At 35.1% G+C, this 23,200-nt stretch overlaps 2 protein-coding genes across 3 annotated transcripts in view; both read right to left on the bottom strand.

Annotated features, from left to right (window-relative positions):
• Window positions 1-559: 559 nt before the first annotated feature.
• The window catches only part of LOC149790275 (salivary peroxidase/catechol oxidase-like), a 69,452-nt gene continuing 46,811 nt past the window's right edge, over window positions 560-23,200 (bottom strand). The window contains exon 15 of one of the 2 annotated variants that reach the window (XM_089972318.1): window positions 560-2,411. In XM_089972318.1, coding sequence (XP_089828444.1) covers window positions 2,246-2,411 — 166 coding nt within the window. In that variant the 3' untranslated portion in view covers window positions 560-2,245. The remainder of the gene's footprint in view (window positions 2,412-23,200) is intronic. The other variant, XM_089972317.1, reaches the window with a different exon arrangement.
• On the bottom strand, window positions 15,033-21,418 carry LOC149790276 (peroxidase mlt-7-like). The gene is made up of 5 exons (XM_089972320.1): window positions 20,498-21,418; window positions 19,917-20,105; window positions 16,418-16,472; window positions 15,865-15,977; window positions 15,033-15,170 (listed from the first exon to the last, which is right to left on the bottom strand). Exons 1-5 carry the CDS (start codon window positions 20,595-20,597, stop codon window positions 15,040-15,042), a joined length of 588 nt encoding a protein of 195 aa, XP_089828446.1. The 5' UTR covers window positions 20,598-21,418; the 3' UTR covers window positions 15,033-15,039.

Below are 23,200 nucleotides of genomic sequence, written 5' to 3'. Positions count from 1 at the left end.
GGAAATACTAATGATTTCTAGGAACAATAATATTGGTAGACAAAGGCAATATCTTTAAGCCAGTATGTCCCATGATAGGCTAAAGAAAATGTAATAAGTTAACATTTCCCAGATATATTGTTAAGCTTCATTTATAATCAGCTAGTGCCTTTTACAAGGTTCTGTCCAACATGTTCGTTTGTAGTTTCCTCAAACTGGATGGACATTTTGGGAAGTAAACACATCGAGCACATATTGTTCGTTACATCGATACCCCCCATCCCCCATTCTTTAGATTTTTGGTGTCGCCTTAGGAGATCCGAATGGTTTGGCATCTTCTCACTTTGGTCATTTTTTAATTTTGAATTTAAATGCTTGAAACTACTTTTCCATAAAGTACTTTTTATTGCGTGCACAAAGGTGTAAAGGAAAGACAGTCCCGTACAAGTGGGTATTTCATTTCATAATATTTCTAGAACTAAAAATGCTCGTTGTTAACGTTTTTTGATGATATTAATTATATGAAATATACGTGGCATATTATTTTAAACATTATATTATTGTGCCAAAATTGGCAAATGATTTCTCTGAAAAGTGTATTCCTTTGAAAACGGTAAATAGGTTGCTTGTCCTTTTCCCTCCCTACCTGAATATTAACCGTTCGGGTGGCCTAGTGGTTAGAGCGTCCGCTTCAGATCCAGGATGTCGCGTGTTCGAACCCCTGCCGAGTCATACCAAGGACTTATTAAAATGGTACTAACAGCTGTCTCGCTAGGCGCTCAGCATTAAGAGGCTAGTGCTAGGACTGGTCGGCCTGGTGTCAGGATAATGTGAATGGGTGGTACATCATACCACATGTCTGCGACATGATGCCCCAGTTCTGGATCGCTATAAATTGCCACACTGCAAACATCGTAGCGATATGACTGAATACATTTTAAAGCTACGATAAAAATCCAAATCACACACACACACACACACATACACACACACACACACACACACACACACACTACCTTAGCATTACTTTAAATTTTTGGTATACATCCAATATAAAATGCATGTATCTGTATGATTTGAATTTTGCACTCATGCATTTCAGATATAAATGCAGACTACTCTACCTTTAGTTATGGGGCTACTAGGATGAAGTAGTAGTTTTGCCTGCAAATTCTTCTGTGATAGATGGAATCATGCCTCAACCTATTTCCCTTCTTAATATTTTTTATCTATTGATACGTTTATTTTAAGCTAACACCTCCATTTTGGAAACAAACTTTCCTCCTCTTTTGACTTGCTTGGGATGGCCACACCTTTCTGTTTTCCTTGGCATTTTGTACTTTTAAATCTCGAAAATTCATCCAAAATTCCAAACAAGTGCTAAAAAGCTGTAATGTACTATGTATGGTCACAGAGCGGCTTAATACCTTACTTTTGGTCACTACACAAAAGAGGAAACTTTTCACCTATAGTATAAAGGGGATAAGGAAGGCTGACATGCATGCGAGAACTATATTTTTACTTCATGTATCTGCGGCTAGTGCAAAGTTTTGAAAAATTATACATTGTGTCATATACATCAGTTTCTGCTGCTAGGTTCTGTGTTTACTGAAATAACTTCAACTCTTAAATTTTAGATTAAACGTATGTCTGAAATCGGACTGGCCCTATCCGATCAATGTTCTATGGGTGTTGTTATGAATTAAACAGGGCACAATTGAAGTAATTCATTGTATTCAAAAGATATGATTTCACTACCATATCACATGTATAAAAACCCGAGGTCACACTGGTACATCATTTCAAAAGAGATTGATACTGTTTGAAATAGCAGGATCTTACGGTCGGACAAAGTAGATAAAGCAAACGAAAAAGTAGATAAAGCAAACGACAAAATAGATAAAGCAAACGAAAAAGAAAATAAAGTCATCACATAAAGTATTGATATAACGAGCAATATCAGTTGTACACTGCATCAGTATGCAATTGTCCTTGAAATGATCTAAAGGGAAATTTATTTATTGATTGATATATGAAAATAAATCAAGAAAAAAGACACAGATCAAAAGATGGACAGGAACACAGATATAAAGATATCATTAAAGATATAGCATTAAAAGATTATAAAGTCAGTACTCAGAAATGTATTTGATTCCTTATTCTTCTAATTCAGTTCAATTGTAATGTTGATATGCATTTTGCATAAAAATATATTAGGAGCTCACTAAAACATTAGAAAAAAATTTGGTCATAGTCGTCACGAATTTTACTTCTTTTCATCACCAGCCTCTCCCTCTATTAGAATTTTCAGGAGTAGGTGCGCCACTTTGTTCGTGAGGTCATCTTTTCCTGTGTCCAAATTCCGCTTGGCGGACTTACTCCAAGGGCTGAGATCCAGTTTTGGTATCTGTGAGCAGGGAACGGCCAGATTCCTGTAAATGTATAGGCTTATAATTAAAGGTGGCCAGTTCAAGCTGTATTTCACGCTTTAATTAAATTCGGACGAAGTTTAAGGGTTTGATTTTTTTCTGATCCTGCAGTTTAAGTAATGAAATATGAATTCACATCTCGATGAAATAATATTTCTTGTATGAAAATACAGCAAAGAAAAGCACCAGCTGTACCTGTAAGAAGGTATTTTGAGTTATTTCCCTTATACCATATGTAATATTTCAAAATGTGTATTAAAGTTTAGAATAAACGACATAAAATGATGACAATTCAAGCAAACCTCGCCTAATGATACTTGTATTCATTCAGTTATCTTACCATTATAAATTACATGCATACACAATATCTTTTTGCATGCCCTTTATTAGTGTTTGCCCTGGATGCGTCAGGTCGCGGGTTCGAACCACGGCCGAGTCATACCAAAGACATAAAAATGGTACTAACAGCTGCCTCACATGGCGTTCAGCATTAAAGGAGACTAGAAATCAAAATTTTCCTTTTACGTATGTAATTCTCTATAGATTTTAATCCGACTGTCATGTTTATAAATTAAATATCGTAAGCGGGTAGTGATTTTATTGCATGGAAGATAACACGATTCCGTAAATTGCCGAGTTTTTCCGAGTTTTGATGAGACGACAGATCACGTGGTACCGTGACGCAATACTAGCCAGTCCTCGAATACAAACATAAACATTGGCGAGCGAGGCAGACGGAAGGAGACCATACTTGGGTTGCACATTCAAAACTTGAACTTGCAGTCTGATATATAAGTTTATGTACTGTACTGGTCAGTGCTTAAAGAAATTTATTATGCACAGGCCCCGGACTGGTGACTTAAATAAACTCAAGCCCTGACTGAAATTCCACAAGCACGGACAGTTCATACCTGTCAACTCTCAAGCCGGGAGAAAAACCTCCCGATTTTGGGGGTATTTCCTCATCTACAGCCCGATCTCGTAATATCTCTAAATTTTTCGCAGCGAAGTCCCGATTATTACATTATGTCTGTCAATTTTCATTTGTCAGAAGAAAAAAACCCAACCCCAAACCATTTATAAACAGATATAACGTATGCAATCCACAGTCTAAACTGCCACACTGCAGACATCGTAGTGATATGACTGAAAAATTGTTAAAGCTACGTTAACAGTTCAAATCCCACGCACACACATCTAAATCCGGCAATGGACGAAATAATTAATATCACACAACAGTTTTTTTTCTTTTTTTCTTCTTCAGTAAATAGAACGTGAAAATTAAACATTATTCAAGTAAATTTCAGATGTTTTTAAACAACTACAACAGTACTATAGTATAAAAAAAATTAAAAGAATAAAATTGTCACCAATTAGCTTAAATGAATGATCACTGTGAAATTTTCTCTGCAAACAAAATCGCATCTCCATTTCCGCCGAAGAAACTCGGCCAGTTAACACCTGACATTCCTCTACCGTATATGTAAAGTTTAATTACCATGATTAAATTACAAGGAATAAAACAAAATATACCATGCAGTATATGTGGCCCTAAAGAACTAATTCTGAATAAATATTTTGTTCAGCAACCAGTGTTACATGCATTAAGACTTAAACCTGAAGTCCATGGCATCGTAAGCAACAACAAAATAGGCATCGTTTATTTTGGCAATCAATTGCTGGTGCTTACACATACACACACTGTCGAACATGGTTTCTTTGAAGTATGTCCGAAGGGCAGTCCTTTTCACAAGATCAATGCAAGGATAAGGAGTCTGTTCATTAGCCACACCGGCTTTATTGTTTGCGTACTTAAATTAAAACTTTAGCTATTTTGCAATTTAGCCAGAGCTGACCAGAATAGGCAAAATGGGCTTGTCCTGGGGGAATAATAAGGCGTATCACATGGAGAAAAGGTACGTCCCATGGGCGCACGCACATTGGGGCAAGGGGTTGGGGGTTTGGTCAATAGTGTCTCCCCTCCCCCCAATTTCTATTGTCAGACATTTAATGTGAAACTTTGACCTCTTTTCTTTTAATCGCTGCTATTTAAACTGCCCAAGGAATAGTTTTATATCAGTTCCAATCATTACAGATTACCGTTTATACATACTACATGTATACAATGATTTTTTTTTTAAATTTGTAATTTTTATAAGATTACTGAAAATTGTGTTTTCTCGAAACAAGACAGGTTTAGAATATTATTTTTGGCAAAGCCTCCATTTGATTAAAATCAAATCTAAATTTCACCTGGGACAGTAGTGATTTGATTTAGATTGTGCCGTGTTAAGGCATGTATGTCAACATCTTGAAAATACATTTACTCATTTCACCAGCGCGATCAAAGTTTCCTCAGGCAAACAATTTTTGTTTCGACAAGCCTGACGGGCACCTCACTTTGAATACAGGATGGGCCGGAACTAAAACCAGAGGGGCCCAGGGTGTCGGGCTATCAGATTTATTTTTAGCACTGCTGGTGTAAATAAAAGATCTGTGAATTGATTGTTGCATTTTGTGGTCACTTACTCGGCCTTCTGCCTATTTTCGTAACTCGCATGTTTAACACTTTTCCCAGGATTTAAAATATTCAACGTTATGTCTGGAACAGCGCCAACTTTTAGTCTAGGCCTAGCATTTGCGTATCTTTGAGCTGCCACATTTTTTCAGAATCCCTCTGGTAACAGTCCTTTGAGAAATGTAACGAGCACATAGTGCTGTATGGTGTTGCTTTGAAATCGACTCGTTTGTAATAAAGTATTCATTCTTTCATTATGCCTTTATCTTTCGGAAAAGAAAAAAAATGTTGTCCACAGGCTTTTCTTAATGTTCTGTTACACCCGTAAGCAACGCAAAACGGTATTGTCTTTTACTCTGGCAACTCCCACTTGGGCTGCTGGAGTCGCTACTATGACGTCACATCCCGAAAGTAACCGAATAGGCGCGGAAATTATGCATACGAGGTCACGGAAATTCAGCTCCTAGAAGATAGGCCAATATTTTAATATTGGCATTACGGTCGCAGATGATACTTCGTAATAAGGTTTTCTGCTATAGTACTTTTATTATTATTCTATATTTCCATTGGTTTCTGGTCTCCTTTAAGCGGTTATTGTTAGGACTCGTCGGCCTAGTGTCATGAATAATGTGACTGAATGGGACATCATGCTACATGTCTGCGGCACGATGCCCCAGTGCTAGATATCACTATAGCGATATGACTGAATCTTTTTTTTAAAGCTACGTTATAAATCCAAATCACACACACACAGAGACACATACACAGATGTCCCCTTTATTTTCAGATGGAAATGCACACTGCTGTATATGTAGTTTTCTTGCTGCTAAGAAAACAAACCGTACCCCTACCCCTGCCTGAGGATTGTTCACGTACGGTACCAATGAAGTACTTCATATTTGTTTAAGGTAACTCAAACAACTATCGTTTCTAAATTGCCTCTTTTCTCTTTTTTTTTCTTCTTTTGATCCCTTTATAATAAGCAACAGATTCTTCATTGTTAAACTCGCTTGTACGCGTACCACTTTCCTAAGGATTTTGCGTTCTCTGTTGTCAAGAGTTCACCCCAAATCCAAAGGAATAGCTGAAATGTTGCGGTCTATTTGGTAAGTTGACACTACATATCACATGTTACTTAAATTCGGAGTAAGTTTAACTCTTCGAATACTTTCTGGTCTCGTTTACTGGTGAATGTACTCATTTAAGACAATGCATCTCTGCTACTGAAACTAGGTCGCTGCTAAATATATTACACTTAAGTGTTACGTTTACGTCAGTTTAGGAAGCCATGTTAACTTCCATATAGTGAATATACGTTTATGTTCGCTTCGTACCAATGTCAGCACCTTCATGATGGTATGCAAAAGAAACTCATCTTTCATTTGGCAAGTATATTTCATTTTACAAATGTTATCAGGGTCTCATGGCAATCCATTTTGACTGTTATTAACGTTGGGAACAATAAAAAGGTCGTACAGAGGGACGTATATATCTCAAAGATTATTTACACCATAAGTCTCTACATTGCCCCCGTTTGAAAGTGTAGAATCATCCCACATCGAAGAATAAAATACACAAAATAATGATATTTTATCGTTATGGACTGATATCCAACATTCCAATATGCACTAAAGATAAATTCGTTACATTTACAAACATACATTCATTTTAACTTGATTCCACCATTTGTTGCTGTATATAATGCTTCATACTTTAACATAAGTCGTCCTTCATAGCCTTTTATAAATTTCTACCTTTCTATTTTCAAACCTTGCCAACACGTTGCTAATGTCTCACTTTGTAATAATGCGATATCCACAAAAACAGTGAGAAAACGGTCACGAAAATTACCAAAATACTATAATCTTACTTTATGGTGTCTGCCGCGAGGAACGCATCTTTAGGGATAACGAAGTTATCGTCATAAACGTTTGCACACAGCACGGCCGAGAGGGATGTTTGTTTTATGGCGGTCAGTTTTGCTGGAACACAATAATTAAAACTGTATTTGTTAAAGATGACAAAGGTGTATTAAAGTCCTTAAGAAAGGAATTAATATAAAAAATAGCATGCATGTCTGAACATATATTTCGGTAAAGAGACACTAGAAGTGCATCTCACTGATTTCAAGAAAAGAAGAAAGGAGTGATACATTATTTTAAAGACATTATTTTTTAGAGAGTTGAAATCATCTATAGTGAAGGACAACAGATTACTAAACCGGAAAACAGCGCTCACCTTTTATAAATTGTACCTCCTCATCTTTAACATCTAGCTTATTGTTTTATTTAGCCGGATAGTCATTACCTTTGGAACATTCTTGACTCACCGATTGAAAACCCTTCCGGTTCCGGCCTCTCAAACCAAAACCTGTCTCCATTTTTGAGGGCCTTGAACTGCGCTAAAAGGATGCAGTTTAGTGTTGGACCGACGATGAGTGTGGAAATCTTTTCGGTGACAAGACCAGTCCACAAGTCTATGTCCATCGGTGATCTGTATGAATTAAGATGTAAATTGATAAATTCACGTAAATTTAAAGGGATCAACCTAGGATTAAGTGTATCATGTCATGTCTATTTGGTTAGTAGAACTGTTTCAAAAAATGAGATTCGTTAGCATTTTTTGCATATGTGCCATGGTCTGCAACATGTCCTTTGTAACATTTTGAAAATACAATTCAATTCATAGTTTTCTTCGCCTCGGCTTAGTGGAAGTGTACTGACTTAAACGTATAAGTGGTGCACTCCATTATTTTCTCTTAGATCTTGTAAACCGTATGTCACATATGCCCTCTTGCTCTTGCGGATAGCTTTTTAATCATTGCAATTAGTTCGATATCAAGTGTTGATATTAAGAATAGTTTGGTACAAGGAGTGTTAGGTGACGTGCGTTGGTGGTGTTGTGGATTAATCAATCTAAATATTGATATAAACAGGGACACTTAAGGCTAATATGAAAAATAATCCACTGAGCCTTTACTCTCCACAAATCTCAACAGTAGATACAGAAACATGTTTTGTTTCTGCATCATTATATTAAATCTCAAGATATGTTGGGCTGGAGCGGTGACTGAGCGGTATAAGACGCTTGACATTACAGATCACTCCCACCTCCTCTCTGTACGCATGGGTACTGATCTAGGCTCGGCCAACGTAGGCATGTGCGTAAGATTGCCAGTAGAAATCCTGATGGTGGGTGGTTCATCCAAGGGTTTTCACGGTTCTTCCTGCACCAGATATTTTGAACGCCTATTATGGTATATCATGTGATGATAAGTGGCATTGAACACATACAACAAAATCTAAATGTATATAACAGGTTAGAAGGACGTCAGCAGATCGTAAACATATTCAGAGAAGGAATTGCATAAGATTAATATTTTAAGAAGATAAATCCTTCCAGAAATAAAACATAACGATATAGTTCTTGAACACAGAGCTAAAGGCAGAAATGTTCGAGTTATATCAATGTATATTAAATAATTTATGACGGTAAAATGTGCATACAATTCTTAAAATTTGCGATCATATTTCCTTATATAAACCATATGCCATCGAAACGTCCAAGATTTAATCGTGTGGTGCATCATCTTGGATGCCCGTAAAAGCATTTAAATCACGAAAAGAATGTCTTATATGATGGGTATTGATCCGCCCAACTAGAATGTGTTCTATTGCCTATGACCATTACTTTGCATCTGCACTGATGGAGGTCAACCCTTCGTGTGTTATGTATCAGTGAGGTATTTGTGTCCTATACACGATCATGACAACGACACAACCACTCTGCGATTTGTTCAGGGATGTCACTATCCAAGGATGAATTTAAATTTCTCGAATCTTGTTTGCCGACTCGCATAATGGAAGATGTCAAGATATTTCATAACATCATGACTGCGGAGCATCTGTGTCTAACTGTGTATGCCCTTTCATTACTTGTGATATATATTTAACTAGGATGCCAACGTTTTGGAATACGTTTTCCCATATTATTTGAACAAAATACGTTGGGACTAAGATTTAGGATCTGAATTGGCTGTCAGACTTAAGGTTTTACAAAGTTTCCGGTGTTTATAGTGAATCTGAAAAGATCATGAAATTTGTGTTGCGTATCCTTGTATTTCAAAGCATTTGCTTTTGACTATAACTTCTGAAGTAAAAAAGGAGAATTTATACGCTTAACGCCAGCAGATTTTGCAACGGGGTGTTCGAACTGTCTGTACACAGGGAACCATGGCCACGATGGAACACTCAATTTACTCTAAGTAATGAAATTTATTCGCAATGCCAACTTGCAAAGTAAACGGAGCTTGCTTCTCTTCAAATGATTTTCTTCATTTATTATTAAAATAATTATTCATTTATTGCAAGTACGCGTGAAACCAAACACCTATTATTTTGGTTTCTGGAGTTAAATCATTAGAGATGTGAGTATATTTGTGCTCACCAAATGAGGAGTTTAGTGAATACAAAGCCTAAACATGTTTTGGCCTTCTTTGTGTTTGTGTGAATGTGTGAGTGATTGTAGAACTGAAAAAAGTTTGTCTTACTGATAGACACTCTTCAGTAGTGCTATGGTGGTGCTATCGTGCCATGTCAGAGATGCCCAAGAACTTGGATCAGCCAGTGATTCACCGCATAATTCTGTCCGGTATTTCCAGTAAGGAGGAATTCCGTGGTCTCTTCCTCTGTTTATGTTTAAGGCCGCCAGGTCATAACTTACACCGTTCGACAAATACAGCTTGTTTCTCGCTCCATCTTCCACGAATCTTTAAACATGTGTGAAGTTTGGATGGTAATAATGTAGAGGATAAAGCATTTGAGGAGAAACAATGTAGCGAGAACTAATTAGTAGATGCTATGATTAGAAGATATGACCTTGTAGGACAAGTTAATACTGTTTGTATAAGATAGAACGAAAACATGTTATGAGGCATTCTATAATCTAATCGTCCGCCGCACGATGAATGAAGCTCGCTCTTTATTCGTTTCTAACGTTAAATGACTGGAGTCTACCATGCGATTGATTGGCTAGATCTCTGTTCCGGAAAGGGTTTTGTTTATTAACAACAATTCTAAAAAAGGCAATCAATAGTACGCATGTGTTATCAGTAGTACTCGTGTGTTATCAGTGGTACTCGTGTGTTATCACTAGTACTCATGTGTTATCAGTAGTACTCGTGTGTTATCAGTAGTACTCGTGTGTTATCACTAGTACTCATGTGTTATCAGTAGTACTCGTGTGTTATCAGTAGTACTCATGTGTTGTCAGTAGTACTCGTGTGTTATCAGTAGTACTCGTGTGTTATCACTAGTACTCATGTGTTATCAGTAGTACTCGTGTGTTATCACTAGTACTCATGTGTTATCAGTAGTACTCGTGTGTTGTCAGCAGTACTCGTGTGTTATCAGTAGTACTCGTGTGTTATCACTAGTACTCATGTGTTATCAGTAGTACTCGTGTGTTATCAGTAGTACTCGTGTGTTATCACTAGTACTCATGTGTTATCAGTAGTACTCGTGTGTTATCAGTTGTACTCGTGTGTTATCACTAGTACTCATGTGTTATCAGTAGTACTCGTGTGTTATCAGTAGTACTCGTGTGTTATCACTAGTACTCATGTGTTATCAGTAGTACTCGTGTGTAGTACTCGTGTGTTATCAGTAATACTCGTGTGTTATCAGTAGTAGTACTCGTGTGTTATCACTAGTACTCATGTGTTATCAGTAGTACTCGTGTGTTATCAGTAGTACTCGTGTGTTATCAGTAGTACTCGTGTGTTGGCGTATTCCATTGTCATCTCAGTTTTTCAATGTCACCTCGAAACTCTACAGTTTGCAGTCTTATTATGCATGCGTGTAATCAAACGTGAAAAAATGAGAGGGACCAAATATTGTTTAATCTGTTAGAGTCTTTACAGCACATGCAACTAGTATCATGTATCAAACTAATGCACTTGATACATTTACATTTCTAAGAAGGAGATGAAAAATTAGTCGAAAAGATCGTACACTGTCCTATTGTAATTTAATTTCAAATCAAATCCACGCATTTTGTGGTTCCATTTCTTTTGTACTGTGTGAGTATCTAGACATCGTCTACCTTTAATATCTATGAACTCTGTCCCTAACCCGTTAGAACATTTTTGTTCTGCCATCATGCAGATGTAATATTTAGTATTTGATTTCGCCCTATCTCAGTGTCTCCAAAACGTGTAAGATACATGTATTGATAGACAGACTTATATATAGTTAGGTACATAGACATACCGATAGATATATATGGATATGTACAAGTAAACAACTCGATGCATATATAGGTACCTGTCGGTTTTAGGGCATTTTGTTTCTGTCATCCATTTCAGCATTCGATGTGCTCCGGTTCTTCCCCTCATGTAAAGCATATGAGGATTAAGATACGTGTTCTCAATATTTTTCAGATCCGGGTCATTGATATCTGTCGTCTCTGTACTCTCTGTGTGAAGTTTCATTTCATTCGTTATCCAGGAATGTCCTATTCTAAACGGCATGGTTATATATATATATATATATATATATATATATATATATATATATATATATATATATATATATATATATAGGAGAGAGAGAGATGTTCATCGATACTAACATCTCCCCGTCCATTCATCTACGCTCTTATTCATCCTTAAATCCATTGATCCAGATGACTCTTTAACCATCCATCATACAACTAATAGACAACTTGCAGCTCGATCCCAATTGTTTATTTATTTCAAATAATATATCTTTAACCAAATCTTTCAATTTGTTTTGTCTCTTTTGTCTCATTTTTATCATTAATTCTCTATCTATCCATCTGGCAAGCTAGATATTTAGATATTTAGATATTGATCTAAAGTTCTTTCTGTTATGTTATGAATATGCCTATTTACGACGCCAATAGATATATAGATATATATATATATATATATATATATATATATATATATATATATATATATATATATATATATATATATTACTTGAGTGAATAATGCTATCAAAACAGTTTACACAAGGTAATGTTGAAATTGTATGAATGTGATAGACCGGAACTATTTTTTACCTGTATGCTATTCCAAAATCATTGGCAATGTCAGTGTTTATGGTCGGGTCGTAGCCTTTGAAGTAAGTCACTCTAGTACCAGTATTGAGGAGGCCATTACTAGTCATGACTTTACGTGTTAGGAGCCAGGAAAGAAACTCATTGTATGTAATGTGCTGAATTTGGGCGATATTTATTTTCCTGGCCTCCTGGAATAATTCCTCTGGATCTGTCCACCCTAGTCCTTTGAGAAGATCCACGATACGATTGTGTTCCTGTACAAATAGTGTGTGGTAGGAGCCAAGACTGGGTACAACATTCACTCTAGAGTCACCTGGGAATGACGGTATGATATGTTTTTTTGGTTTTTTTTGTTTTTTTTTTGTTCAACTTTATCTTAATATTGATTCCACATTACAAATTAAATACATAACCAGCATTCGTTTATTTGTGTGTGTGTCTTTGTACACTCATGCGAGTGACAAAATCGAAAAATATCAATTATTACAGGCGGATAGTTTCTTTTTTGTTCGTCTTGATTGAAAATATTTTTACCTTTATGACAACCATCACATTTTGATTTGAAGTCGATATTTAACGGGCAGTCAAATGCATATTTGTGATGAATGACGATATGATTATTGAAAATGGATTTTAAGCCTTGTCATAATATAGATTCCACATTAAGAAAATAATAAATAATAAGAAAATAATATATATATATATATATATATATATATATATATATATATATATATATATATATATATACATAATAATAATAATAATGATAATAATAAGGACTTTGTATAGCGCCTAATCTTTATAAGCTCTAAGCGCTTTACAACATTAGACAACACCTATAAGATAAAAAACATATAATGATATGATTACAAAAACAAACACCATGAAATTAGAAAACATAAAAAAACATGCTGAGAATACTTAAGGTAGGAAACATTATTAGGTCTTTAAGTTTGTTCTTGCAGTCGAAATAAGTGAGTTCTGAGAGCACTCTTGAATAGGATCACTGTGTCTTTGTGTCTAAGTTCAATGGGCAATTCATTCCACGTTGCTGGGCCCTGGTATGCAAAAGAACGATGTCCATATATGACTTTGTTTTCATAGTGGGAATAATGAGTATATATATATATATATATATATATATATATATATATATATATATATATATATATATTAGCATTCGTATATGTGGTTGGATATCTGTTTGCACGGTGGGGGTTGGGGGGTGGCCGTATCGAGCAATAGCAGTTAATACAAACAGACAGCTTTCTTTTAGCTTTAAAATTAATCGGATGCGACACAATTTTATCTTTATAGCAACCATACAATTTTGATACAGTTAACAATGCATGTTCGTTTAGTACGAGATGAATATTTAATTTTTAATCGGAACCTTTATCTGAACGTTGGTCATACTTGTAGCCATGGGTTTGTCAGTCTAAAATAATTGATTATTTTCTAGATTAAGAAACCTTTATAACTGTCAATATTTTAAACGTATTACTTACTCAAAACAAATTATCCCATTAAGAGAAAAGAAAACAACAGTTGGCAGAATTCCGTAAATAAGATATCAGACTGTCACTTCTTTCCTATATTTCTGTAATTGCTCATCCATGTTGCAGAAACCTTTTCAAAAATACGCTAAATGGCGCGCAGCGTTGGTTAAATTTATAAAATTTCCACTTACGCATATCTTTTTTAAGGCTATCCTATTTGTCCATTATGACAACAGTTGTTGATGGCCACTTTCTCAAGAGTATTCAAAACTCCATTGTTTTACATATTTGTATGTAGTTGGTGACCGCCGCTCATTAGAAAACGACTCGCTTGTGTCCAGCACGTTGCCAGTTCGTATCTTATCTTTCCAGAAACGTACAACAAATGTCTCTTTAACACTGATAAAGCTGTGCATCCATGAGTACATACAATTGCTTGGCAATTTATCTATAATTGAGCAGGAATAAGAATTCCTTAAGCTGACCGCGCTAAGTAAGATTATCCATAGCTTAAAGCATACTGACGTTCTAAGCATGCATTGCCACATGTGTATTTACCATTCAACACACGTGCCCGCAGTACATTGGTACGGCCGTCTTGAACTTACCAGCGACGGAACAACTCTCCCCTGTCACTGTCAGAGTGCACTTCGAATTGTCATCACCTGCTGGGAGGTTGTCACCATCGGAGGCAGTCATATACTCGGGAAAATCTTCAGTTAGAGTAAAGCAAAGAACTCATTATTTCAACAAAAAAATTATACAACCTTTTCGTGGAATATGTAATATGGAATGAATGACAAAATGAGTTTTGGTTTGCCCCAATACATGCTGCTTAGATTAGGCTTGACAGCTAGTCTCATAGTATATTATCTTACAAGTAGGCAGAAAGAACATGCTCAATATGGCGTACATATATGTCTAGGCTAACGGGCAGAACGTATCCCTACGTCCAAACTGAGCGAGTAATTTACTCCGAGTGTGACTATACACGAATCTATCGTTGTATTCATTTCATACCTCTCCTTTTCCGCTTTCCGATATTTTTAAAAGGTTTGGCATTTGTGCCAATTAGTCTTGTATCCTGCTAGAAATATAAATGCTCAGACGTCAGTGAAATGTGTGAGAAGGAAATATGAACATCGGTCTTGAAGACCTTAAGAATGATGTTAGATAAAATTGGTAAGTAGTATTGATACCGAGATCTATAGAAAATATATATCCCATCCAATGCCATTGTATTAGAACCATATACAACTGAATGATGGATGTTCCACCCAAATACATCTTATCTGAACCATATACGTTTGGATATATCGCGTCCGACTTACTTTTTAATTCATGGTAGTCAGGTTAATAATAAAAAGAACAGAAATGCAAGAGATCTGGACTCCTTATATTTTCATTATATTCAATTAATTCCTAATGATAAGAGAATTTCAATATATATATATATATATATATATATATATATATATATATATATATATATATATATATATATATATATAACACGAAGGGATAGCTATGGAAAGATTGAAAGATTGCAGGACAAATTTGGGTTTCGAAATTTGATTAATTCAGCTGCTGAGGAACCATACACATTGGAGGCATCAATGTACGAGGTTATCTGGTTCTCTTGCCGTCGTGGTCCGGCTGTAAATAAATAAATTAAAAATAATAAAAATAAAAAATAAATCAATACAATTGTCTTGGTCAAGGAGTAATGCATATTTAAGAAATTTGTGCACACACGATTTTCAGCAAAATACAGTCTAGTCATCTCATGACGATAACATTATTTTTGTTGATAGCGAAGTAAACGCTTTCTTTTGTGTGTGTGTGTGTGTGTGTGTGTTAGACTCGCTTTTTCCAACAGAGCAGCATCGAATATATTTTTCCAGTAAATGTTTATTTGTTATTGTGTGCTAACACGATTAAAAAAATCAGGCGCCTTGTTCCTACATACAATTATTCAGGAAGTCAGAAGTTATCTCTAATTTACCTCCTGGAGAACAATTTCGAGTTCAAAGCGTTTTCTTGGTGTATTTTCGTTTTAGAAAAAAGTGGAACGTATATTTGTAGCATTTGTTAACACAACTGCTAATTTCATGAAATGTCTGGTACACATATGTGGCTATTAGCGATAAAGCTAATAATATATGACTTTTTTGTTACAGTACTTTCATATTTTGGGGACATCCAAATTGACGAAAATTATTATACCAGGAAAATTTTAAATTCACAGCATCTGAAAATAGATTTTTTTAGGAAACTATTTTCCCAATAATTTAGCTCATACGTATATCCTCGCGAAAATGTCCTGATTTGTATTTTATTTTGTACTTACTCAACGTATTGCAGCTCACGTCCAATGCCGGGGTGGAGCGTTTTACGTTCATGCAGGTTCCGTTTTTAAAGAAACTATCGCCGTTGGGTACGTAAATTGGAATGCACTTCTCTCTGTTGTTTGAAATGAAAGATACATGTAAACAATTTTTGATATAGTGACTTTCCTTATATTAATTACACAAACAGAAGCACAAGTTCGGCCTTGTTTAAATATGCACCCTCTGTCTCTTATTTTCAAGGCAAGTTGAATTCGAAAACCGTTCTGTCTATATATATTTATAAACCTGTCTATCTCACTAATAACATTATGTAATAAACTAATTATGTGTGCATGCTTGCATGTGTATATGGATCTATTTAGAAAGGCTAGAAGGTAGCATATATATATATATATATATATATATATATATATAGAGAGAGAGAGAGAGAGAGAGAGAGAGAGAGAGAGAGAGAGAGAGCGAGGGGGCACGTAGGACTATTAGGTTATATATTTAATGAATCAATCTATGATTTTAAAAAGAACAAACAGTGAAACGTTAAATCGGACTTACGCATTTACGTTTACTTGATTCGTGTCACAACAGTCCAATGTCCCAACATTACTTCCTGAAATTCATCAACATTACAATACAGTTTAAGAGATCTTATCAGAATACATTACAAAAAACACGACCATGGTGGAAACAAGCAAGAAAGAAATCAAATAGAAAGTACGAATAAAGCTATTCGGTTACCTATCAATAGAAACATAAATTTACAGTAACAGAGATATAATTTAGAAACAGAAGAAAATGTTGCAGCTGATAACACCTTCTTTCAAAATTTATATAGCAAACATAATAATAGCAAAAAATTAAGATAAAACAACATATTCGGGTAGAAAAAGAAATTACACCATGTAATAGTGCCTTAAATACAATTTATTTCCGGTATTCACGGATTTTATAGCTTTTATATAACGTGTTCCTTTTTCGTAGAGAATAAATTTTTTGTTAAATGATAACTTTTTATTTTCAGACTAATGGTCTGAACGATGTTTTAACTGTTGGTGATGGTTTTATTGGTATCAACTGCTCTTTTTACTCAGGTACTTAAATTAGTTTTCTTGATTAACTGAAGAATTAAGTTTATATTTTAGTTTTTGGCGTGCATTGCACTTGCAATCTAGATCTTCGATCGTTACGTCTGTTTAAGAAATCCTGAAAATCATTTGTATTGGTGGAAAAAGTTACCGGATATCAGATTGCGAAATTCACATATTTTAAGTCGCTAACGAAGTGGGATCCCGGGTTTGATTCTCTTACTAAACTGGGCCCTAAACGAGATTACTATCATTTGTTTTATTCTTATGTTTGTGATCTTTAATTCATGTGCATCACCTGATTTTCGTTCAGACTTTATGTATATTTCACCCTTAATACCTAAAAACATTTGTGTTCTATATATTTACTTAAAACAACCAGTGCATTTCACAATTGACAACCTAATAGTTACCTTTTCATTATGCTCTCCGTGCAAAATAAATTTTTTATTACATTGCACAGCAAGCTGCAACAGATGTCACTGAGAGGTCCTAATGGTGTCTGAAAGGTTCACGTGTTATACGCTAAATAATTGATTGGGAGACTGCAGTTGGTGACCCAATATATGTTACACAAATAACTGTTACGTGAAGCTCAACAAAACTGTATCACTAATTTAGGAGATACTGTTAAATTAACAGATGTAGTTAATAGTTTGAACAAAGACCTTTTTATACTCAAGTGCGTTTAAATTTGGGGGATAAAAGTGTTTGGACAATTAAGACAAGGAGAGATAAATTCGTAAATTAATAGCCATCGACCAAAAAACTACTAAAAGAGCTAATAAAATCTTATTGTTACAAATGCAGATTGTTGCAAACTGAGAGGAAAATAGAAACAATAGCCTTGTTAAGACAGATTTTTCTGGCATTTAAAAGGTAAAGAACAAGTGAAGCGCCTAACTTCCAAAAGGATTTACAGCAAATCGAACAGGAGATTAAAAAATTAAGCAGATTATCGGACCTGGAGAACATATTCAGATCCCAGGAAGATGATAAAACTTAACAATTCCTCCTAGAAAAGCGATATAAGGATTAGAATAATGACCTGCGTTCAAACGATAATAAAGTCTACGTATACAAACTCTGAGTACAAGATAGTCTGTACAAAGCTAAACGTTTCCTTTTCACACAACCACGTCTAGTAGAGATCGCCTTAAAGAAACCTGAAAATCTGGAAGCAAGCGACATTTCGGAATGAAGGGAATCATATATATATATATATATATATATATATATATATATATATATATATATATATATATATATATATCGCGAAAAACAAATCACTTTATTCCATTCATCTTAGCTTTCAGTGAATTAAGGCTTTCAAGATTTGCCAACATGAGGCACAGAATAACAAAGTATTATGGTGTAAAACGGGGGATATCAAATAATGTAAATAATGTTATGGTAAATTTTCAATAAGTCACAGAAACATATCCTCTCATTTTAACAGTTCCCACTCTCTGCATCACTCAGCAAGTTACATTAAGCGTAACACTGAAAAATCCTTCAGTAATATAAATTCGTAAGTTTACTATAGTTTCTCAAATTAATTAACTAATTAATTATTAGATAAATAATAATTCAATAAAAGATCAATTTAGAAATAAATGCGAATAAAAAACTGTACGGAAAGGTCAAACCTGAATATATCAGATAAGATGTTTGTAAGCTCAGTTTTTTCCTTTTTTATAGTGCGTCAGGTAGACCCTAAACGAATTGTGAACACTGACCATGATTTAATTTTCAAAACGCATTTGCAACAAGCCAGAAACCCGAACAATACGCATTCATTCTATGCCCGAAGCCTTCCGAAAGCTTGAATCTAAACCTATTTACAGATTTGTGTGCTTCACGGTTATAGAACGTGTTAAACAACCTAATTTTGTGATAACACATCCAGACACAATAATTCAAAGTTTTAAATTATCATACTTAAGTATAAATATTCGCTAGGTCTAATTACTGCTCTCACACAAGATGTCAATAACTTTAGCTAGCAATGTTGGCCTCTCTGTCTTATTAACACAGACCTGATCATTCGCGCCCTGCCATAATTGGTCAGAATTGTAAAAGCATGCGACAGTTTTATTTTACAATCTTCCCTGTTTCCCTTCGATTATAAAGCAGTGCTAATTTGTTAAACATTCTTTATCACTTTCGATACAGATATTTGCTCGTATGAGAAAGCATTAGTTGTGACTATCACGTATACCATGATTATTATATTAGTTTATGCCAACGTTCTGATATTACTTGTTACGACAGAGTAATGCATCACAGTTATTAGTAACAATGAAAATTAAATATGTCTCTGCAATTTTGACATGTGAAGATTGTTGTTGTTGTTATAGGTTTACTGCAATTTTTCAGCACGTGATAGTCTGTCTACACATAACGGCCAACATTGGTTGTAGAGGAAAACCCAAGAAAACCCCGATAAGAATCATCGACAAAAGGAAGGTACCTGGCAAATTTTCTCAGACACTGACATGAGACCCGAACCCATGCATACGATTTTGTTGATATGTAGGTAAGTGTGTACCAATGTGTTTTCCTTTTAAAATGACTTTTGATCCTGTTTTGAAGACAATCACTAAATTGAGATGAATACCGACTTTCTGATCCTTTGTCAAAAATGTTGCATTGCCTAAACGCGTCCTTAAGCAGAATTGACCATCCTCTTTGCAAACAATTTAATGTATAATTCCACAAGTGAACATTCTTAAATCGTGAGGTTCAGAATCCCGGTACAGATAAAAATAATATTCACGAGTTTAACGGAAAGGAGCCTCGTGTTGTATACAAAGCTGAAGAAGAATGATCAAGCAGACAGAGGGACAGACAGACAAACGGAATGGCATGCAGAATAAGTCACAGACGAGTATGGTTGTTAAAAACCATTTGACAGGTTGAGTACAACTAAGAACAAATAAATAAATAAATAAAAATACAGGTATAACCTGTGTAAACTGGAGTAGAGATAATGTCATGGTCCAAAAACTGCCCCCACTGGAAAACATGCAGCGAGATCTTCTGATCTAAAGTCGCCTTAGTGCCCGTGTTAGCGTGAACTACATTACTGATGGTTCTTGGGTTGGGCAGAGTTCCGGTTCCGCTTGCAGTATGGGTTCGCGGACTGGATACTCCATCTGGTATTTGAAAATTAATACTTTAAGACCTCGATGATTGATTCATATAATTTACTGGTAAAAATACTTAACAACTTTCTATCACTTAAAATTAAAAGCATTGAAGAAGTTATAACTGGTTCTACATTTCAGATACACCTAATTGGTAGGCAAGTTTTGTTTTTTGTATTATGAGATATCCTAAAACCGAGACATATGCATTTCGATCGAGTATGACAGTATGTAATAGAAAAATGTATAGACATATAGACAGACAGACAGACTAGCAATATAAAACGAAAGGATACAACGAACGAGAGATGGCAGTTAATTAAAGCTTAAAATGTAAAGCAGACAACAACATGTCACGAAAGATAGACAGTAATATATACTTTAGTAGATAATCTACGTACCATCATATTCTGGGTCTAGCAAGCGTCTCTGGGGCCTAAAGGCCATGCCCCACTCTGGATGATCAAGGTTATTGCATGAACCGTCCAATGTCCGGTACATACTTGTCGCTTGTCCGGTGCAATTGAAGAAATTTCTGGCAACGCAAACTGCACGGATTCGGAATATGGCATAGAACGTCTCATGATAAACGATGCTGTTCAATTGGGTTGCTGTATAGCTGAATCAATGATCAATTGTGAATACATCATTAGAAGTCTTGTAGAAGTATATCATAGATTTGGCATACGTGCGTACAAAATGAACATACGTATATATTTCTATGTTAACTAATGCATTAATAAACGAGCACACACACAAACTATACATATGTACACTGCACACTATCACACATACACATACACACATACACATATATATATATATATACAACAAACTTACCTACTTGCATATGGACAAGTACACACATACAGACATATACAGATTATACCTATTTACACTTCATGTGCATTTATAAAAATATAAAACATATTACTCTCCTACTTACCTACCTCCATACATGTACATACCTGCGAAGACATGCTTACCTTTTTAAATACAAAATGCATCAAAAATTGCTGCACATCTGCCTTCATACATACAGAGAGAAAGACAGAGAGACAGACAGACATGGATGCATACATCCATCCATCCATCCATCAGTCCGTCACTCCGTGCCTGCCTGCCTGCATGCTTGCCGACCATCCTATCTACATACATACCTACCTACCTATATTCCTACCTGCATACCTACAGACATACATGCCTACATACACACATACATGCATACATATATACACACATACATACATACATACATACATACATACATACATACATAAACACATACAAAAATACATCCATACATACATACATTAATACATATTTACATAAAAACATACAGACATGCATACACAAATACATACACACATACATACATACATACATACATACATACATACATAAATACATACATACATACATACATACACACACATGCATGCATACACACATACAAACATACATACATGCATGCATGCATACATATGTACATACATACATGTATACATACATACATACATACATATATATATACATACATACATACATACATACATAGATACATAAATTATAAATTAAACAACACCAACACGTAAAATGTAGAATACATACATACATATATGCATACACACATACGTACATACACACATACATATATCCATACATACATACATACATACATACATACATACATACATTCATACACACATACATACACACACATGCATGCATACATACACACATACAAACATACATACATGCATGTATACATACATATATGCATACATACATTCATGCATACATACATGAATACATACATACATACATACATGTATACATACATACATACATACATACGTACATAAATTATAAATTAAACAACACCAACACGTAGAATAGAGAATACATACATACATATATACATACACACATACAAACATACATACATACATACATACACGGTCAACAATATACAGATCCTACTGGCCTTATAACATTTATCCATATCTCTGTCTACAAGAATTTTCTACAGTACATTATGTTTGCACAAACGAACATGTGCAGGTATGAGCACATGAACGGACGGACCAGACGTGGCAGTTCCGGGTTCTCTATAAAAGGAGAAAAGAACGACAAATCACTTTAGACCGTTAAGGCATTTCTTAGAGATGAAGAATAATTTCTCGCAGAGTATTCATTATCCGCAGTAATTAAATAGTTACTATCCGTCCTGTCCCCTCTGGGCAAACTCCCTCCCGAAATTGTGTGCATAAACAAAACCAATCGGGGACAGATCTGGTGATAACGTGAGTCCGGGATAGATCTGGAAAATAACGTAAATCGGGGATAGATCTGGTAAGAACGTCAATCCGGTATAGAACTGGTCGTAAAGTCAATCGGGGATAGATCTGGTAATAACGTCAATCGGGGATAGATCCGGAAACAACGTCATTCAGAGATAGATCTGGTAATAACGTCAAGAACAGTAGCAACGTTGTGATTTAATCAGGTATGTGTGTGCATCTGAGAGAGAGAGAGAGAGAGTACATTGTCTGTTAGTATCTCCAACGTCTTTGAAACCAAGAAAGCATTACTGTCATTGTATTGTCCTGAGTTAAATAAATGTAGTAGCTGGTCAGCGTCTGCAAAGAAAAAATAAAAAGTAAAATTATATTAATGTTTCCTCATATTCGAGGAATCCTACACATTTTCGCTTCCTCTACTATTATAACTACCATAATCATTATCACCGTTATGAATGTGTTTGTAATTCTTCTTCTTCGTCGTCTTCTTCTTCTTCTTCTTCTTCTTATTGTTATTATTATTATTATTATTATTATTATTAATGTTCTTGTTGTTGCTATTGTTGTGATTATTATTGGTGGTGGTGAAGGTGATGGTGTTCTTGTTGTTGTTGATGAAATGTCGTCGCTGTTACTGTCTAACATTTCGAAATTTGTTACCGATATTATGCAATAACCTTCTTTAATCATGGACTATTAAGGTTCCTTGCACAAAATCGGCGTTGACTTATACCTTTATTGAGCGGACACCTGTCTAAAGATGCTGAAACTTTTCTTCCACTTCTCATGAGTGCCTGCTTA

Source organism: Sinohyriopsis cumingii, chromosome 10, assembly GCF_028554795.1.
Source record: "Sinohyriopsis cumingii isolate HCF-2022 chromosome 10, ASM2855479v2, whole genome shotgun sequence".
Classification (NCBI taxonomy): Eukaryota; Metazoa; Mollusca; class Bivalvia; order Unionida; family Unionidae; genus Sinohyriopsis; species Sinohyriopsis cumingii.
The sequence above is the reverse complement of the archived record's forward strand: the minus strand, read 5'-3'. Positions and strand labels throughout refer to the sequence as shown.

Excerpts from the sequence above, each read along its gene's own strand:
- LOC149790276 (XM_089972320.1), bottom strand. The coding sequence starts at position 20,597 with ATGTACCGGACATTGGACGGTTCATGCAATAACCTTGATCATCCAGAG. Across the intron at positions 16,473-19,916 it reads CTCTACTCCAGTTTACACAG|GAAGTAATGTTGGGACATTG; the intron begins GTTATACCTGTA and ends GATGAATTTCAG. Across the intron at positions 15,171-15,864 it reads CGTGAGCTGCAATACGTTGA|CCGGACCACGACGGCAAGAG; the intron begins GTAAGTACAAAA and ends ATTTATTTACAG.